The sequence below is a fragment of the Aplidium turbinatum genome, chromosome 9 (genome assembly GCF_918807975.1).
Source record: "Aplidium turbinatum chromosome 9, kaAplTurb1.1, whole genome shotgun sequence".
NCBI classification, from domain to species: Eukaryota; Metazoa; Chordata; class Ascidiacea; order Aplousobranchia; family Polyclinidae; genus Aplidium; species Aplidium turbinatum.
This window is the reverse complement of record NC_137480.1, coordinates 26,393,181-26,408,017: the sequence shown is the minus strand read 5'-3', so window position 1 is coordinate 26,408,017 and position 14,837 is coordinate 26,393,181. Positions and strand designations below refer to the sequence as shown.

At 38.3% G+C, this 14,837-nt stretch overlaps 1 protein-coding gene across 1 annotated transcript; it reads left to right on the top strand.

Annotated features, from left to right (window-relative positions):
* Positions 1–967: 967 nt before the first annotated feature.
* On the top strand, positions 968–14,837 carry LOC145776888 (DBH-like monooxygenase protein 2 homolog). The gene is made up of 15 exons (XM_082588106.1): positions 968–1,126; positions 1,358–1,468; positions 3,823–3,975; positions 4,504–4,591; positions 5,877–6,049; positions 6,328–6,405; positions 7,332–7,433; positions 7,836–7,935; positions 9,382–9,551; positions 10,211–10,305; positions 10,791–10,947; positions 11,441–11,577; positions 12,085–12,190; positions 12,697–12,792; positions 14,644–14,837. Exons 1-15 carry the CDS (start codon positions 968–970, stop codon positions 14,782–14,784), a joined length of 1,866 nt encoding a protein of 621 aa, XP_082444232.1. The 3' UTR covers positions 14,785–14,837.

The window sequence follows — 14,837 nt, the reverse complement described above, 5'->3', positions numbered from 1 at the left end:
CCACTTCGGAATTAAGTCTAAACTTTAATTATTTTCACTCAGTTGTGAAGTATTAAAACTTTTTTTGTCACGAAATGTCTTATTGTTTTTCAAATGAATCTCGAAATAATTTTAATTCAACTTCATCGCCGGGTCACAAAGAGGTCGGGCGTGTGCCTCGGTATAAATACCAGCCGCGCTACAAAGCTACTTTACTTCTGGATTGACACCGCAGCAAGTCGAGCGATAATTCGAAAGACCTTGGGCTGAAAATGTCGATCCGGTGTTGCCAGGGACTTTAAAAATTGACTTTTGATTGAATGTGATTCAGTTTTAAAAAGTCAACATCAAATTTAATAAAATTGTTTTATACTTGATATCTGGCGAATGCCAACAACAGTCTTGATGAGAAAAGTTTTCTTGAGTAAGAAACAAACTTAACTCTGTGATACTTCAGTCGGTCTGTGAAACTATATTGGGAAGACGTTTGATTTTTTACTGAAATTAAGCGTTAATTAAATTTTCTGAGAAAATCTTCACTTTCGAACTGTAAAAGTATAATCTTGGCAGTTTTGAAAATTTGCAAAGTCTTTGAACCATTGACGTAGGCTTGGTCATCAAGAAGACAGAGTAGAGTCTCTGCTTGTTGAAGTGCCTTTGTCTGTAAACTATTTCATCCGCCAGGTGCCGCTAAATGGAAAGCTAGTGGAAAGGATTAAAAGTTCAGGATGACAAGAAATAACTTCAAAACAACATAACTTTTCAGTTATTTTGACCAACAATATTCTTTTGGACTCACAATCATTAGTCTAAATCTAACCACAACCACTCAAACCCGTTTGACCAAGAGTGCATTTGAAGACTGGTTATACAAACATTTCGTTTTAGTTTTTCTTCCTGTTCACAGCTTCTTGTTCCTGTTCACAGCTTTTTGTTCCTATCAAGGGTTTTCTTTAAATTTGTCCAATCAATTATTTCACACGTCATAATGTTTCGTCTCCTGACGCTACAGGCGGCTGTTTGTTCTATCGCGTGGTCCGTTGCTGTGGCTGCCCCGATTGTGGAGTTGGACAAAACAGAATTCCTCGATCCTGGAAGAAACTTCCACATTAGTTGGAACTTTAACGAAACCCACATTCAGTTCAAGGTAACGAAAATAAGAAATAAATTTTGTATATCTGAAAGCACATACAGAAAAAAGGTATTTTTCTTTTTTTTTTACACATTTTGGACTTACACCAATACGTCAAACTGTTCTCTATGTGACGATTACTTTCTGCTTCACGTTTTTTTAATGTTGTTAAGCGAGATAAATCATAATTGTTAAACAATTTGGGCTTAACTGATTATGAAAATTATTTTCTTTCTTCAAATCTAGCTCCGTGTCAACACTACAGGTTGGGTTGGAATTGGATTTTCTGACAATGGAAACATGATAAACGCGGATATTGTCGTCGGTTGGGTCAACAATGGGACGGCGCATATCACTGTGAGTGCTGATGGATAAACTGGGTGAAAGAGGGAGATACCCGCGCTCCATCTATCAATGATACGCTTACTTCATTTTTGAGTTTATTTTAGTGCTGGATATTAGGTTATGCAAAAAAACGATTTGACTTGGTAGGGATTCGAATAAGGTTCCTCTCAAACTTAAAAAGTTGCCCCATGACGTCAAAGAAAGCAATCAAGACCAAAAATTTGCGAAAAATTAAGTTAAAAATAAGAAAACATGCGGCTGAGTTGTTGAAATAAAATATTTGTAACATTTCTTGAGCAGCTTAATTTGACGATATCCGTTCCATTCCGAGTAGTCCGTTTCAAGGAAAATACTTTCCATGAGTTCAAACATTCTTTGTGGTTGGATGGATGAAATGAAGAGACAGTTATAGGATTCAAGCTAAACATGCTACAAACCACATTGAGATTACAAGCGAAGAAAATATGATAAAACATTATTAAACTCCGTCGGCTGCATAGCCGAGTGGTGAGAGCCCTGGAACGGCACTCGAAAGGGCGCCGGTTCGACACAGCTCAAGAGCATGCAGCTGTGTCTTTGGCAGGAGATTTAAAAGCATGCCTGAAGGTGGACACGAAGATTGGCTTCCTTGCCTTCCCGTCCACTTAATCTAAACCTTCAACCACCGGGCGTAAGCCTGGATACGACAAACAAAACAATTAAACTGAGCATTGCACCAGTCAGCTAATCAGTCCAATCTTATGTTAATTCAACGTCTGTTCAACCAATGTAGGAAGAACTGATTTGCTGACTGGATAAGCTCTTATCTTCCAAGACTAATCTGTTTCTGAGAATTTAAAAAAAAAACGAAACTTCAAGAAATTGAAGACAGTTGATCAACATTGTACATGTACAAGATCGATGATTATGTTTGACGTAGATCAGGGGTTCCTAACTTTTTTACACCATGGCCTCCTTTGAAAATTTTGAAAAATCAATGGCCCCTTATTTTTTTCAACCTTTTGAAAAAATTAAGAAACGTCATTTTAATTAAAAAACTTGTTTATACAGTAACCGGTAGTTAAAATGATATAAATACAATAAACATGATTAGTGTTGGAGTGGACTTAAAGATATTAAATTTAAAAAATCAATGTTTTTTAAATTTTTTCATGGCCCCCAGGTTGGGAACCCCTGATTCGTAGATTCTAAAATGTTCGAAAAGTCTAATTCTGATTTCACCGAAGCAAAAAATATTTTAATTCTCCTACGTATGTTAATCTCCTATGACTTTATAATATTTTTGCTTTACAAAGAATGTGCAGGGTATAAGCTACTTAAGTTTTTATTGAATAAGACATTATATAATAATTGTGAAGAAAGGAGCTTTCTTCCTGACTATCAGCACAAAGCTGAGCACTCACTAGTACAGCGAGCAATTGCGATTCGCTAACCATAACGGTGTAGCAGTGCCAGTCTTTGGAGTGTGCAAACCGTGCGATCGTACAGGGCCCGCTAATTAGGAGGCCCGCAATTTACTCAGAAAATGCAGTAATTTTGTCATTTCCAATGGAAAAATTCAACAAGTGAATTCAACAAAGGAATTAACAAGAAAATACAGAGACCACCGCCTTTACCAGTCATTTTAACTATTTTTTTTGTGGAAAGAAAAGAGCCAACAAAACCAACAAGCGCCAGAGAAGGACATTGTGAAGAAGGGAGCTTCTCTTCTAGGCTATTAGTACAAGGCCGAGTATACCAGCACATCTCTGCACATTTTTCCACATTGTTCCCTATTTCACTGCAAACATGACAAATATTGTTGCGTAGTGCCTACAAAAAACAAGTTACAGAACCCATGGCAACACTCCTGTGCTACGTATAAACATAACAAGAAACAAGACCAAAATTATAAAAACGGCTTGAACAAGTGGTCGTGCTTGCTTAGTATAAACAGCATCAACAAGCAAACTCATACGCCAAAGGTAATCTACACATTTGGAACCCACATCGCTTAAAGAAGTACATGCTACTGTACTTTGTTGAGTGTAGAAGTGATATTGTGGAGAGAATGGTGCAAATTACAGTAATAAGGAAATTATTAAACAATTAAAAAATATTTTAAAATTCTTCACTGAACAAACGTTTTGTTTACTGTATTTATATAAAATTTTATTCAAAACAAGACAAAACGTTTGTGGCACTTTGTTGTATTTTCCTTTGACTGGTCAGCTTTTGTACGTCAACCGCAATAACGATGTTAATTGAGGTGATAAACAAAACTTGAGCTATAAACTATTGGTGACAATGTTTGCTTCAGGCGGTTAGGACTCGGATTGGCGGAAATTTGATCCAGTTCTTTCCATGATTTAACCTTGCGATTCCAGGACAGATATGGAACGAAACGAAACGGATTCCCTCCGCTGGATTCCAAACAGGACATTGTTCTTCTTGGAGGGTGGGAATGCGATGGTGTGACAACAATTGAGTTTGTGCGACGACTCGAAGTTTGCAAACAAGAGAAAGACAAAGCAATCACTGTGAGTTTTTGACAATGTTTTAAAACATATTTCAAGTCACTGCGGCTTGATGCCAACCAAGAAAAATAAGATAAATCACAGCTTGATGTCGATTGTCTGTGGCAATCTATGGACGTATGGTTTGGTTGGTTTTGAATCTTTATCTTCGAACTGACAAAGCCTTGATTGGTTATTCCTGGTAGTTTCGCATACTTGTAGAGGCTCTTGACGCAGGGCCGGTTACCGAGATTGGCAGAATGAAGTTTCCGATTGTTGTTGCCAGAAATTATTCCATCCACTAGGTGTCGCTGACGGCTAAATGGAGAGCAGTCCTGAAATGCGTTGTTCAAGCGAACACCCCGAGAGCCGAACCGGCGCCGCTTAATCTTACGTCAGGCGCATAACACTGAGTCAAGGAGGCGGACAAGTTGTTCTTGAGACGCTGTGAATTGTCTTTATAAGCTATTGTACTTAATGAAGTTGCAGGTAAACTAAAAACAAAATATTCTTTTAACAAACCACCCTTTGTTGTTTCATAATGTCTACCAGGAAGACACCACTCGGATCATCTACGCCTACAGCAACACTGATCCAATTGATGACGTACTGAGGAGAACGGACTACCATGACGTCAGAGGTACTGAAGCTCGTTAACTTGCTACGTTATAACTTTAAAAACAACAAATTTTAGAGAAATTATCTGATATACAAGAGTTTTGACATCGAAACACCTTTCCAAGTCTTAGTTCCAGATCATGATCAACTTTTACTTCAAATTTTTACGATAGTAATTTAGGTTTGGCAGCAATGGCCGAGTGGTTAGCGCGTTGGGCTCGCAGTCGAGAGCCTGCATGTTCGACTCCAGCCACACGCACTTGCTGTTGTTTCTCTAGGCAAGAAACTTTACGATAATTGCCTCCACCTAGTGATCGATTTCGAGTAATGGGTAGTATCAAATTTTAGTCATAAGTAGAGTAGACAACCGGAAACAGACATTGCAGTCGGCTGCAGCATGGGTCAGGTGTATGTCGGAAGGCGTACACCGATGCATAGCGCTCAAGTCCGCTTTGCCGCAATGCAGGATAAAGATAAACAAACAAACAATATCAATGAAACAGGAATAACAGGCTTGAAAACCCTGTGAGCATGCCGTTGGTCTATTCTGGCAAGAGAACATTTCTATCGGTCAGATGAAACAAAAATCAGCGTGAACGTGTTTTGATTTAAACAGCACTCCAAAGTCTCACTAGATATAGTAGCTGGAAACAAAAGGCACAGTCACACTAAGCAACATTTCTTCTGCAGTGGGTAAACCAATTCCTACCCAAACAAAATATGGAAGGTTATTATCGTTAAATTTATTTTGATATTTTTGATAATTATTACCAGAATCATTAATTGTAACTAAAAAACAATTAGCGTTTCTCGGCAGTCGAGTGTAGCAAGAATTGACAGCGATAGACAGGTGTTTCGCCCATGAAGATGGGCTTATCGGTATCGCATCACTGATTCATGCCACATAGTTCTCAAGCGCTGCTTTTGTCAGTCAATTGAATCCTATCCGTTTTGAAAAGAAAACAACTAAACTAACTGTCGCCAAGGATATGCACAGTTGAGAAGGAGCGATCTTCCTGGCGTTAGCAGTATCTGACTACTAGTGGTGCGATACTGATGAGCCCAGCCTCATGGGCGAAACATCTGTCTATCGCTGTCAATTCCTGCTACACTCGACTGCCGAGAAACACATGTTTTTGGAAAAGTCTTGATGGCTAGTGTGGAGGCCACACCGGTATGGTTAGCAAAACACAATGCTCGCTGTTCTATAGTGAGTAGTCAGGTAGTGCTGACGCCAGGAAGATCGCTCCTTCTCCTCTAAACAAGAGTTAGCGTTTGAAAAGGTTTAAAATAATAACTTGTTTCAGGATCAAAAAGCATCCTCCTCCTTAGTTCTATGACGCAGCAATTGCCTAAGAACGAACCTCTTCAGAGCTTCTCGATTGTAAACGATGGATCTCTCCTACCGAACTCCTCTACTCACTACCGCTGCATCATCCTCGAGATGCCTTCATTGTCCTCCAAGCACCACATCATAAAGGTAGGCTAGGGGTACCAACGCATTCTGTGTTGTCTTCTTTTCGAGTGGTTATTGTTTGGCAATAATTCGTTAGCGGCGCATTCAAGCATGATAAATATCAGATATCACTACAACATTTGCAGCTTTTATTATATAATAATTCGCGTGCAATAATAATTCGCGTGCAATTTTTTTTTTCATTTTGATCTAAATCTTCGATCACCTGACGTTAACTTGGATACAACGAACATCTGCACCTTAAGATTTTTTAGTTTTTTTTGTAATCTGTTTGTACTAAGATCGATCCTGTGATTGAAGAGAAGAATCGACGCCACGTCCACCACATGGCAATTCTCAGGTGCCCTCCAGTGTTGCAGGTCAGTTGCTGATGGTTTTGTGCGAGCATAATGTTGCATATTATTCCATGTGATTTCACGAGCCGTACTGCTTCCATGCTGGCTCATTGCAGGTTGGAAGAGAGTGGTTTGATTTTGTGACACCATCACTAGGAGATAGTCTTACTGGACTAGAGGGCTCTCCTGCCCTGGTCGAGGGACTACGTTTTGTCTGGCCTCACACAAAAATAGAAGATCTTCTAACTATGACAAAACTACATCCAATTGCAGCAATAATAAAATCAAAAGTTTTAAAACTGTTCGGCCACACTAAAAGATCACAATTCGGAATCAGCAAAGTTTGCACAGAAGGCAAAGTAGAAGGAAAAAGAAAACGTGGCAGACAACCAAAACGATGGCAAGACAACATTCAATCATGGACCGGACTCCACTTGACGACACTGGGCGAGTTGGCTCAAAATCGCCACTCTTGGAAGCAAATAAGCCATGTTGATGCGCAATCTGCGCAGGCGGAGATAACGACTGATGATGAATGTTGCATTGGAAATGTGGGAAAATAATGCCTTATGACACCCAAAAAAACTTCACATTGATGTATTTGAAGTAAAACATTTGAAGTTTGAAGTAAGAAAGACAAATAAGCAAACAAAAGCTTTTCAAAACATTCTATTTTCTACTTTTCATTGAATAAGAATGTTTACAAATAACTTGTGCAGTTAACTTTTCACAAGTTAAGATTGGAATGAGCTATTTTATAGATTTGCTTTAAGTTAAAAGTGTACCAAAGATTTTCATTGTAACTTATCTGGCAAACGCATTCTTGTCTGGAAAGTCAGATGGAAACTGTTCGTCGACAATTACTGCTTCTTAATCGAGATGCATGCACGATTGATGAAATGACGTCACAATGCAATGTCATCTTTTAATGGAAACACTTTATTGTCCAGCGTCCTGAAGACTTGGGAAGAGGAGAAAATTGTTATGCGGGAACGATCCAGGACTATCGATTCTGCATCACCGTGATGTCCGGATGGGGAGCAGGAGGAAGGGTAAGAGGAACATTCTGTTTGTTTTAAACAATCTTTTTTTTTTTCAATGAAAATGTAAATTTAACACTAAACAAAAAGTTGTGTTTTTCTTAAACAGAAAATATCTTTCAATAGCAAAAAATATGGCGGTGAATAATTAATTTAGTTTTGTTGTAGGCCTACAGTAGAGCTTTCGCCACCCACGTGTGTATTCGTCAGTACATCGTCGTTTTTAAGTAGAATCAATACAAAATGATGTTCAAGATCTTTTTCATGTCAAGTGTTGGATTTTATTTGTTTTTACGTTGTTAAATTAAACAAAAAAGGCATAAATATTACAACACGTTCTATACAGCATTTAGTGTGTTGTAACATAAATTATGTGGAGAAACATTTCAAATTTCCACATTAATTGAATTTCAGGCGATGGTCTTTCCTGAAGATGTTGGCTTTCCGATTGGAATTCCTGGAGAAAGTAGATACCTAAAATTGGAAATCCATTATGACAATCCAGATTATGAAGGTTGGAAAATTATAGAATTTAAGAAGGACAGTTGGGTTTAGTGGGCTCCGTTGGGTTTAGTGGGATCAGTTGGGTTTAGTGAGATCAGTTGGGTTTAGTGAGATCAGTTGGGTTTAGTGAGATCAGTTGGGTTTAGTGAGATCAGTTGGGTTTAGTGGGATCAGTTGGGTTTAGTGAGATCAGTTGGGTTTAGTGAGATCAGTTGGGTTTAGTGAGATCAGTTGGGTTTAGTGAGATCAGTTGGGTTTAGTGAGATCAGTTGGGTTTAGTGGGCTCAGTTGGATTTAGTGGGCTCAGTTGGGTTTAGTGGGCTCAGTTGGATTTAGTGGGCTCCGTTGGGTTTAGTGGGCTCCGTTGGGTTTAGTGAGATCAGTTGGGTTTAGTGAGATCAGTTGGGTTTAGTGGGCTCAGTTGGGTTTAGTGAGATCAGTTGGGTTTAGTGGACTCAGTTGGGTTTAGTGAGATCAGTTGGGTTTAGTGAGATCAGTTGGGTTTAGTGAGATCAGTTGGGTTTAGTGAGATCAGTTGGGTTTAGTGAGATCAGTTGGGTTTAGTGAGATCAGTTGGGTTTAGTGAGATCAGTTGGGTTTAGTGGGCTCCGTTGGGTTTAGTGGGCACATTTGGGTTTGGTGAGTTCAATGGAATTTGGTGGTCTCAGTTAGGTTTGGTGGGCTAAGTTGGGTTTCATGGGCTCAGTTGGGTTTTAGTAGATTTAGTTGGGTTTAGTGAGATCAGTTGGGTTTGGTGGGTTACGTTGGGTTTACTGGGCTCAGTTCTTGATGCTTACAATTAGTAAGCTAGTTACCTTCAAGAAGTTGAAATTTATTGCATTTTATCAATATTTTCAGATTCCTGATAAGGGCTTAGGTTAAGCCGAAAACGTTCGAATGTTAAACTATTTTGTAAATATGTAAAATACATACTGTTGTAATGCTCAACCCTGTGGTATTGTTGTGTCTTGCCTGTCTTCAGTTGGGTTTAGTGGGCACAGTTAAATTTTAGTAGATTCAGTTGGGTTTAGTGGGCACAGTTGAATTTTAGTAGATTCAGTTGGGTATAGTGGGATCAATTGGGTTTGGTGGCCTAAGTTGGGTTTAGTGAGCTCAGTTGGGTAGTGGGGAAAGTTGGGTTTAGTGGGCTCAGTTAGATTTTGGTAGATTCAATTGGGTTTAGTGGGATGAGTTGGGTTTGGTAAATCCAGTTGTTTGAGTGGGCACAGTTGGGTTTGGTAAGCCGGTAAGCACAGTTGGGTTTAAAAGGCACAATTCGAGTTTGTGGACACAGTTGGTATTGTATGTACCTTAAAACATTACCAAAAGCAAAAAATTAAAAATTTCTTTTTCTTGTGATTTTAGGATGCGCATTGTTCACGAATCAAATACATTTTGCATAATTATTTTTCAAAAGTTTGTTTTAATTGATTTATTCTTAATTCTTATTTTTCAGAGATTTCAGATCACTCCGGGTTTAAGTTCACATACACGTCACAGCTACGTCAGCATGACGCAGGCATGATGGTGACAGGTCATTATCTTGCGGGATACAATCTAGTTGTTCCTCCTAACACAGACTCGTTTGATGTTTACGGAGGATGCGATTCATCTTGTCTCACAGGAGTTAGTATCCTACAAAGTTAATCTTTGAAAGAGTCAAATTTACTACTTAGTTGTGGGCAACACTTATGAGTGGAAAATTAATTGTATGTAACTTGTAAGTATGTAATGCAAACAAAATAATTAAAATTTATTAACTAAAGAAAATTGTAAGTATGTTTATGTAAACAAAATTTAACATATAAGTTATTCACAAGTATCCGAACAACAGTTTGGACAAACTTTTTTCTTGTAGAAATAACGTTTAATATTTAAATTGATCAAGAAAGAGCAATAAAGTGATTCTGATATCTCTAAACCTTCGCTTTGCCTTCTCAATGTTTGAAGAATGGCAGGTGTAAATTCTATTTGAATAAGAGTACTGATAAAGCTGCCTTTATGACGTCACAAACTCTACGAAAATATTTATTTAGTCACCAAACATATTTGTTTACATTTACTGATCAAAGAAGATCTTCATAAAGTTTCCAGTTCAAACTGCAACATCACCAGTGTCTTTTTAACCTTGGACCGGGTCATCGAACCTGCATTCACTAATATAATGGTGAATAATACAATGAAGAATTTAATGTAAACCTTTAATACACAAGGACAGAGATATAAAGATTACATAAGTTACATAAAGATTCTGATCCTATCCAATACCGAACCATCTTTTGCAGGCTCTTCAGGCTGGAGGAGTCGAGTCCATCAAAATCTTTGCTCTGTTTCTCCACACTCATCTTGCGGGGAAAAAGGTATCATTGCGTCACATCCGGTGAGTTGATCATGTCGTTGTAATGACCAGGGCCATATTGTGTCACATCCGGTGAGTTGATTATGTCGTTGCAATGATCAGGGACATTTTTATGTTGGCCAATAGTAAAATATGTTTTTGAATAATGATATAAAATTTTGTCGTTTTTATAAATATTATTTGAATTTTTGTGTTAATGAATAAAAAACATACCTCTTGGTTTTAATCAACAAGCACCCTGTTCAAATGACTCCTTGTATTCTTCAGCAATGGCATTGTTTTTATGACAATTTAAAGTTTTATGTTTGCAGGACAGTAAAATAATATTCTTTATAAAATTACTCTCTTAGAAAAATTAGTCTAATTCAAAAATAAGTATTTAGCTCAAGTGACTTTTTTTTCTTTTCAAGCTGCTTAGCTTTCATCTGTAGCTCGTAGAATCATTTGTGCTGTAGTTCTACCAAGAGCCTACCTACATCTTAAGTGTCTTCTTATTGTTCTCTCAGGAACAGTATAGAGCTTCCTCCGGTGGTTTCAGATGATGCTTACGACTTCCATTATCAGGAGACTAGAGAGGTACATCCTCCAAGAGAAGTTCTCAAAGGAGACAGGCTGGAAGTTGTATGTACTTACTCCAGCAAAGGAAGGAAAACTATGATTGAAGTGAGATTGGTAGCCTATTGAAAGTTAAACGTTAAATAATTAACGGGACGCGAAACCCCGCTATCAACAAAGTGGAAGACTCAATACTCAAACTGACTAATTTTGTTATACTTCATATATTAACTGCAACACACTGTCGTGGTATTGCGAATACAAGCTTTCGTTTAACAAGCGAGGTATGATGTCGTCTTTTGTATTGTCATTTTCATTGAGTGTTCTTGATGTATTTAGAGCAATCAATAAAGAATTGAAACAATTAAGAAACAATAGTTCAAAGTGCAGTCGGTGGTTGTTTTGTAGCTATGCAACAATGACCTATAGTAGTCTACAAGCCCATGAAGTCTAAATATACTTTAACCAATGATCTCTGCTGTGCTGGAAAAAGATGACACTCGAGAACATAACAAAGCTGGCTATCTTCAAAAACTTTCAATCAAACTTCTGAGTATTTATTGATGAATCTATTATAATTTTTGAACTTTGTACCTCTCAGGGTGGACTTGCCACGTCTGAAGAAATGTGCCAATCATTTGTTTATTATTATCCCAAAGTTCCACTTCTAATTTGCAACACCGCCCCCTACTCTGGTCCCTGGGTGATCAACCCCATTTTAAAGGTGAACAACGTCAGGTATGGGTATAGGGGTCAAGAGGTTGCATAAAGTTTAATAAAAAAGGAAGAAAATATTTTTTCAAAAAAGATTGCAGCAAGTTAGCAGCTTAAACAATTTATTTAACCCAAGCTTCGCATTCCATTGCAAAGTTTAATTACCGCCAATTATGCATTAGCATTGCAATTCTATTTGAATAAGAATGGTATGTTCTGACGAAGCTAGCACTTGTGTGGCTAAAGCTTTATTTAAAAAGAAAAGAAAAGCGAAAGCTAAATTTATTAAATTAGTGTGAAACTCAGCTTTTATTTAAATGTGGTCGTTTATTTCTTAAAATGCAGCCTCTGGTACAATTGAACTAGATACGTTTCAGTGGTACAACTGAATTAAGGTGTGAAAGAGTTATACTATGAGCTCATTAAAGGATATGCCGAGTGTTTAGTATTGTCAATGTTTTCATTGTTTGTATTTGTTAGTATATACTGTCAGTTTTCACAATAGTTGCTTAATTTACTTGTCTTTCAAAGGCCAGTCAACACCAGCAGAGTGTATTTGCTGAACCGCTTCAAAAATCTCATGATTACGTCCCCAAGCTACAAGGCAGGACAGACACTGGATGACGCTATCAACAAGGTAACAGTAATTTTGTCAAAGACAAGAATACAACTGCAACATCATAATCATCGATTACAACATCATAATCATCGATTACAGCATCATAATCATAGATTACAGCATCATAATCATCGATTACAACATCATAATCATCGATTACAACATCATAATTATGGATTACAACATCATATTCATAATACATTAATATAACATCATAAACCATCATAATTGCTGGTCATAATCAGAAATAAGGTTTGTTTTGTCAATTGTACAATTCAATTCAGCAACCGGTATTTTTTGGCACTAGCAGAAGGCTCCTAGTCATCAAAGTTTAATTGAAGGAAGAAACTTCATAATAATTATTGAAATATTTTGGTTTCTAAAATAGTCAATGTTGTCACACTTGAATTGGTTTGATTGAACAGTGACAGCAAGTGTCAACAATCAGTTATTCTAGAGAACTCATTGTTATAACTTGATTCTAGAATCAGTTAGTATTACCATATAATAATTCATTGATTTAGTTTCATTGGACGAAAGGGACGCGAGATTACCTCAGCAAGCGATTGCATCATTCCTCCAGGAAGCAGATGTGCGCCGGCCCGCAACCTCTCGTTCCGGTGGGTGGTTTGTATGGAACCCTTCTATGACGTGCCCAAGATTTGACTAATATGAAACTAACTTTAATTATGCCTTGATCAGACAGATTTCACTTATGGAAACGTGAAAGCGCTAAATTTCAAAACACACAGAAGTGTATAAATTAAACAATAAATACTATTAGGCCTAACACTACAAAAAGTGCTTAATGCCAAGCAAAAAACTAAGCAGAGCGAATTAAATCAAATATAGTTATTACTCTCTAAAACCTCTACAGTCTGTTGATCTCCCTTTTAGGGTGAAACAAGTTGTAGAGGTTTTGAAAATTAAAAACTATATTTGATATATTCTATAACTAAGCTTAGATCAAATATAGTTACTATTATCTGAATCCTTAACAGCCCGTTTCACCTTTAACGGATCATCAGAAGGTTCTTATTCAAATAGAATAAATTATTAAAATCGGAGTGTCTAGGGAGCTGACTTTGTTCAGCCCCCATCTTATGGAGATGCCTCAACGTGGTGTAGAGGTGAACCCAGGCTGAACACTAGGCTCACTCATAGAAACTCCTGGGGCTAATAGACACACGTAAAAGTCCCCAACGACAATCTCTTTTTGGCGGAAGAGGGCAGTGTCTGACGGGCAGGCATCCTGTAAGGCGGGCCTCAACGAACAGAGCACCCGGCAGCCCGTTGCAACCGGTTCCCCTTAATCTGCACGTTCCGATCTTATTGGACCGCAGTGGACATGGAGCTGGCCAAGAGTGTGTGCGTAGCCCTCGCGTAGTCACGACCACCTTAAACAACCACACAAGCGAATGGCCTTTGTCTCAATTTGGACCAGGACCGAAACAAAGTCCAATGGCGATGATATTACGGGTAACGGGGGCAGGCTTGGTAGAGTTGGAAGCCTCCAGCCCGGTCTCACACATTGGCGGCGGATCTATGATGATCGTCTCCCAATGAATTATGGTGACATTGGGTTCCGGTAGCAAGACCCGTGTCTATGCTTGTGAAACCTGGACATTATACCGCCGTGACATCAAACGTCTTGAGAATTTCCAGCAGAGGAAACTAAGGCAAATGCTAGGTACTCGTTGGGAAGATTGTTTTACTAACGATGCAATCCTTGATCGCGCTAGGTTGCCCAGTTTAGAAGCCACCATATTGCAATATATCGCTGGACAGGGCATGTCATACGAATGGACCCAACGAGGCTTCCACGAATAATGCTTTATGGTGAACTAGAGACAGGAAAGAGACCCCCCGGAAGACCAAAAATGAGATACAAAGATCAGCTAAAAGTCTCCCTCAACCATGCAAATATTGATCTGGATTCATGGGAACTACTTGCTAGCGACAGATCAAGAATTAGGGAAGGCACGGAAATTTTTGAAAAAAACAGGATACAAAAAGCCCAAGAAAAACAAAACACTAGAAAAGAAAAGTTAAAACTACCACGTCCCCCACCCTCCATACAATGTGACTTTTGCCCACGCCTTTTCCATCATAGACTGGGCCTCCAAAGCCACATACGACATCACCATCCAAAACCAAATTGAAGACAAAACCAATGCTCGGACACGAGCTGTAGCCGACGACGACGAGAATAAATTATTAAAATAGAAAATAGATTCTATTTGAATAAGACCTTCTGATGATCCGTTAGGTGAAACAATTTGTAAAGGCTTCAGATAGTAATAACTATATTTGATTTAATTCGCTCTGCTTTGCTTTTTTGCTTAACATTGAGCACTTTTTGTAGTGTTAATAGTTTTCATTGTTTTTTCTATAACTAGATATATCTACATATAGGCTACCATAAGTTCAATTTTTTTCCTGGTCTGCCAACAAAGCTCCGTATCTTACAGTTCGAGTCACAAATTCCTCCAATTCGCAATTACATTCCATATCCTCCCAAAACAAGGAAAGCAACCTGTTTGAAAAGAAGCAAGCCTTCGGTGTTGACGCGAGATGCAGAGGAGTGCGCGACTACATCGCATGGAAGATGATAGATGCGGTCTTCAAACTGTCAATATTTCTTTGTGTCCTCGATAATTTAATG

Excerpts from the sequence above, each read along its gene's own strand:
- LOC145776888 (XM_082588106.1), top strand. The coding sequence starts at position 968 with ATGTTTCGTCTCCTGACGCTACAGGCGGCTGTTTGTTCTATCGCGTGG. Across the intron at positions 9,552-10,210 it reads ATTCATCTTGTCTCACAGGA|GCTCTTCAGGCTGGAGGAGT; the intron begins GTTAGTATCCTA and ends CATCTTTTGCAG. Across the intron at positions 12,793-14,643 it reads GCCCGCAACCTCTCGTTCCG|TTCGAGTCACAAATTCCTCC; the intron begins GTGGGTGGTTTG and ends CGTATCTTACAG.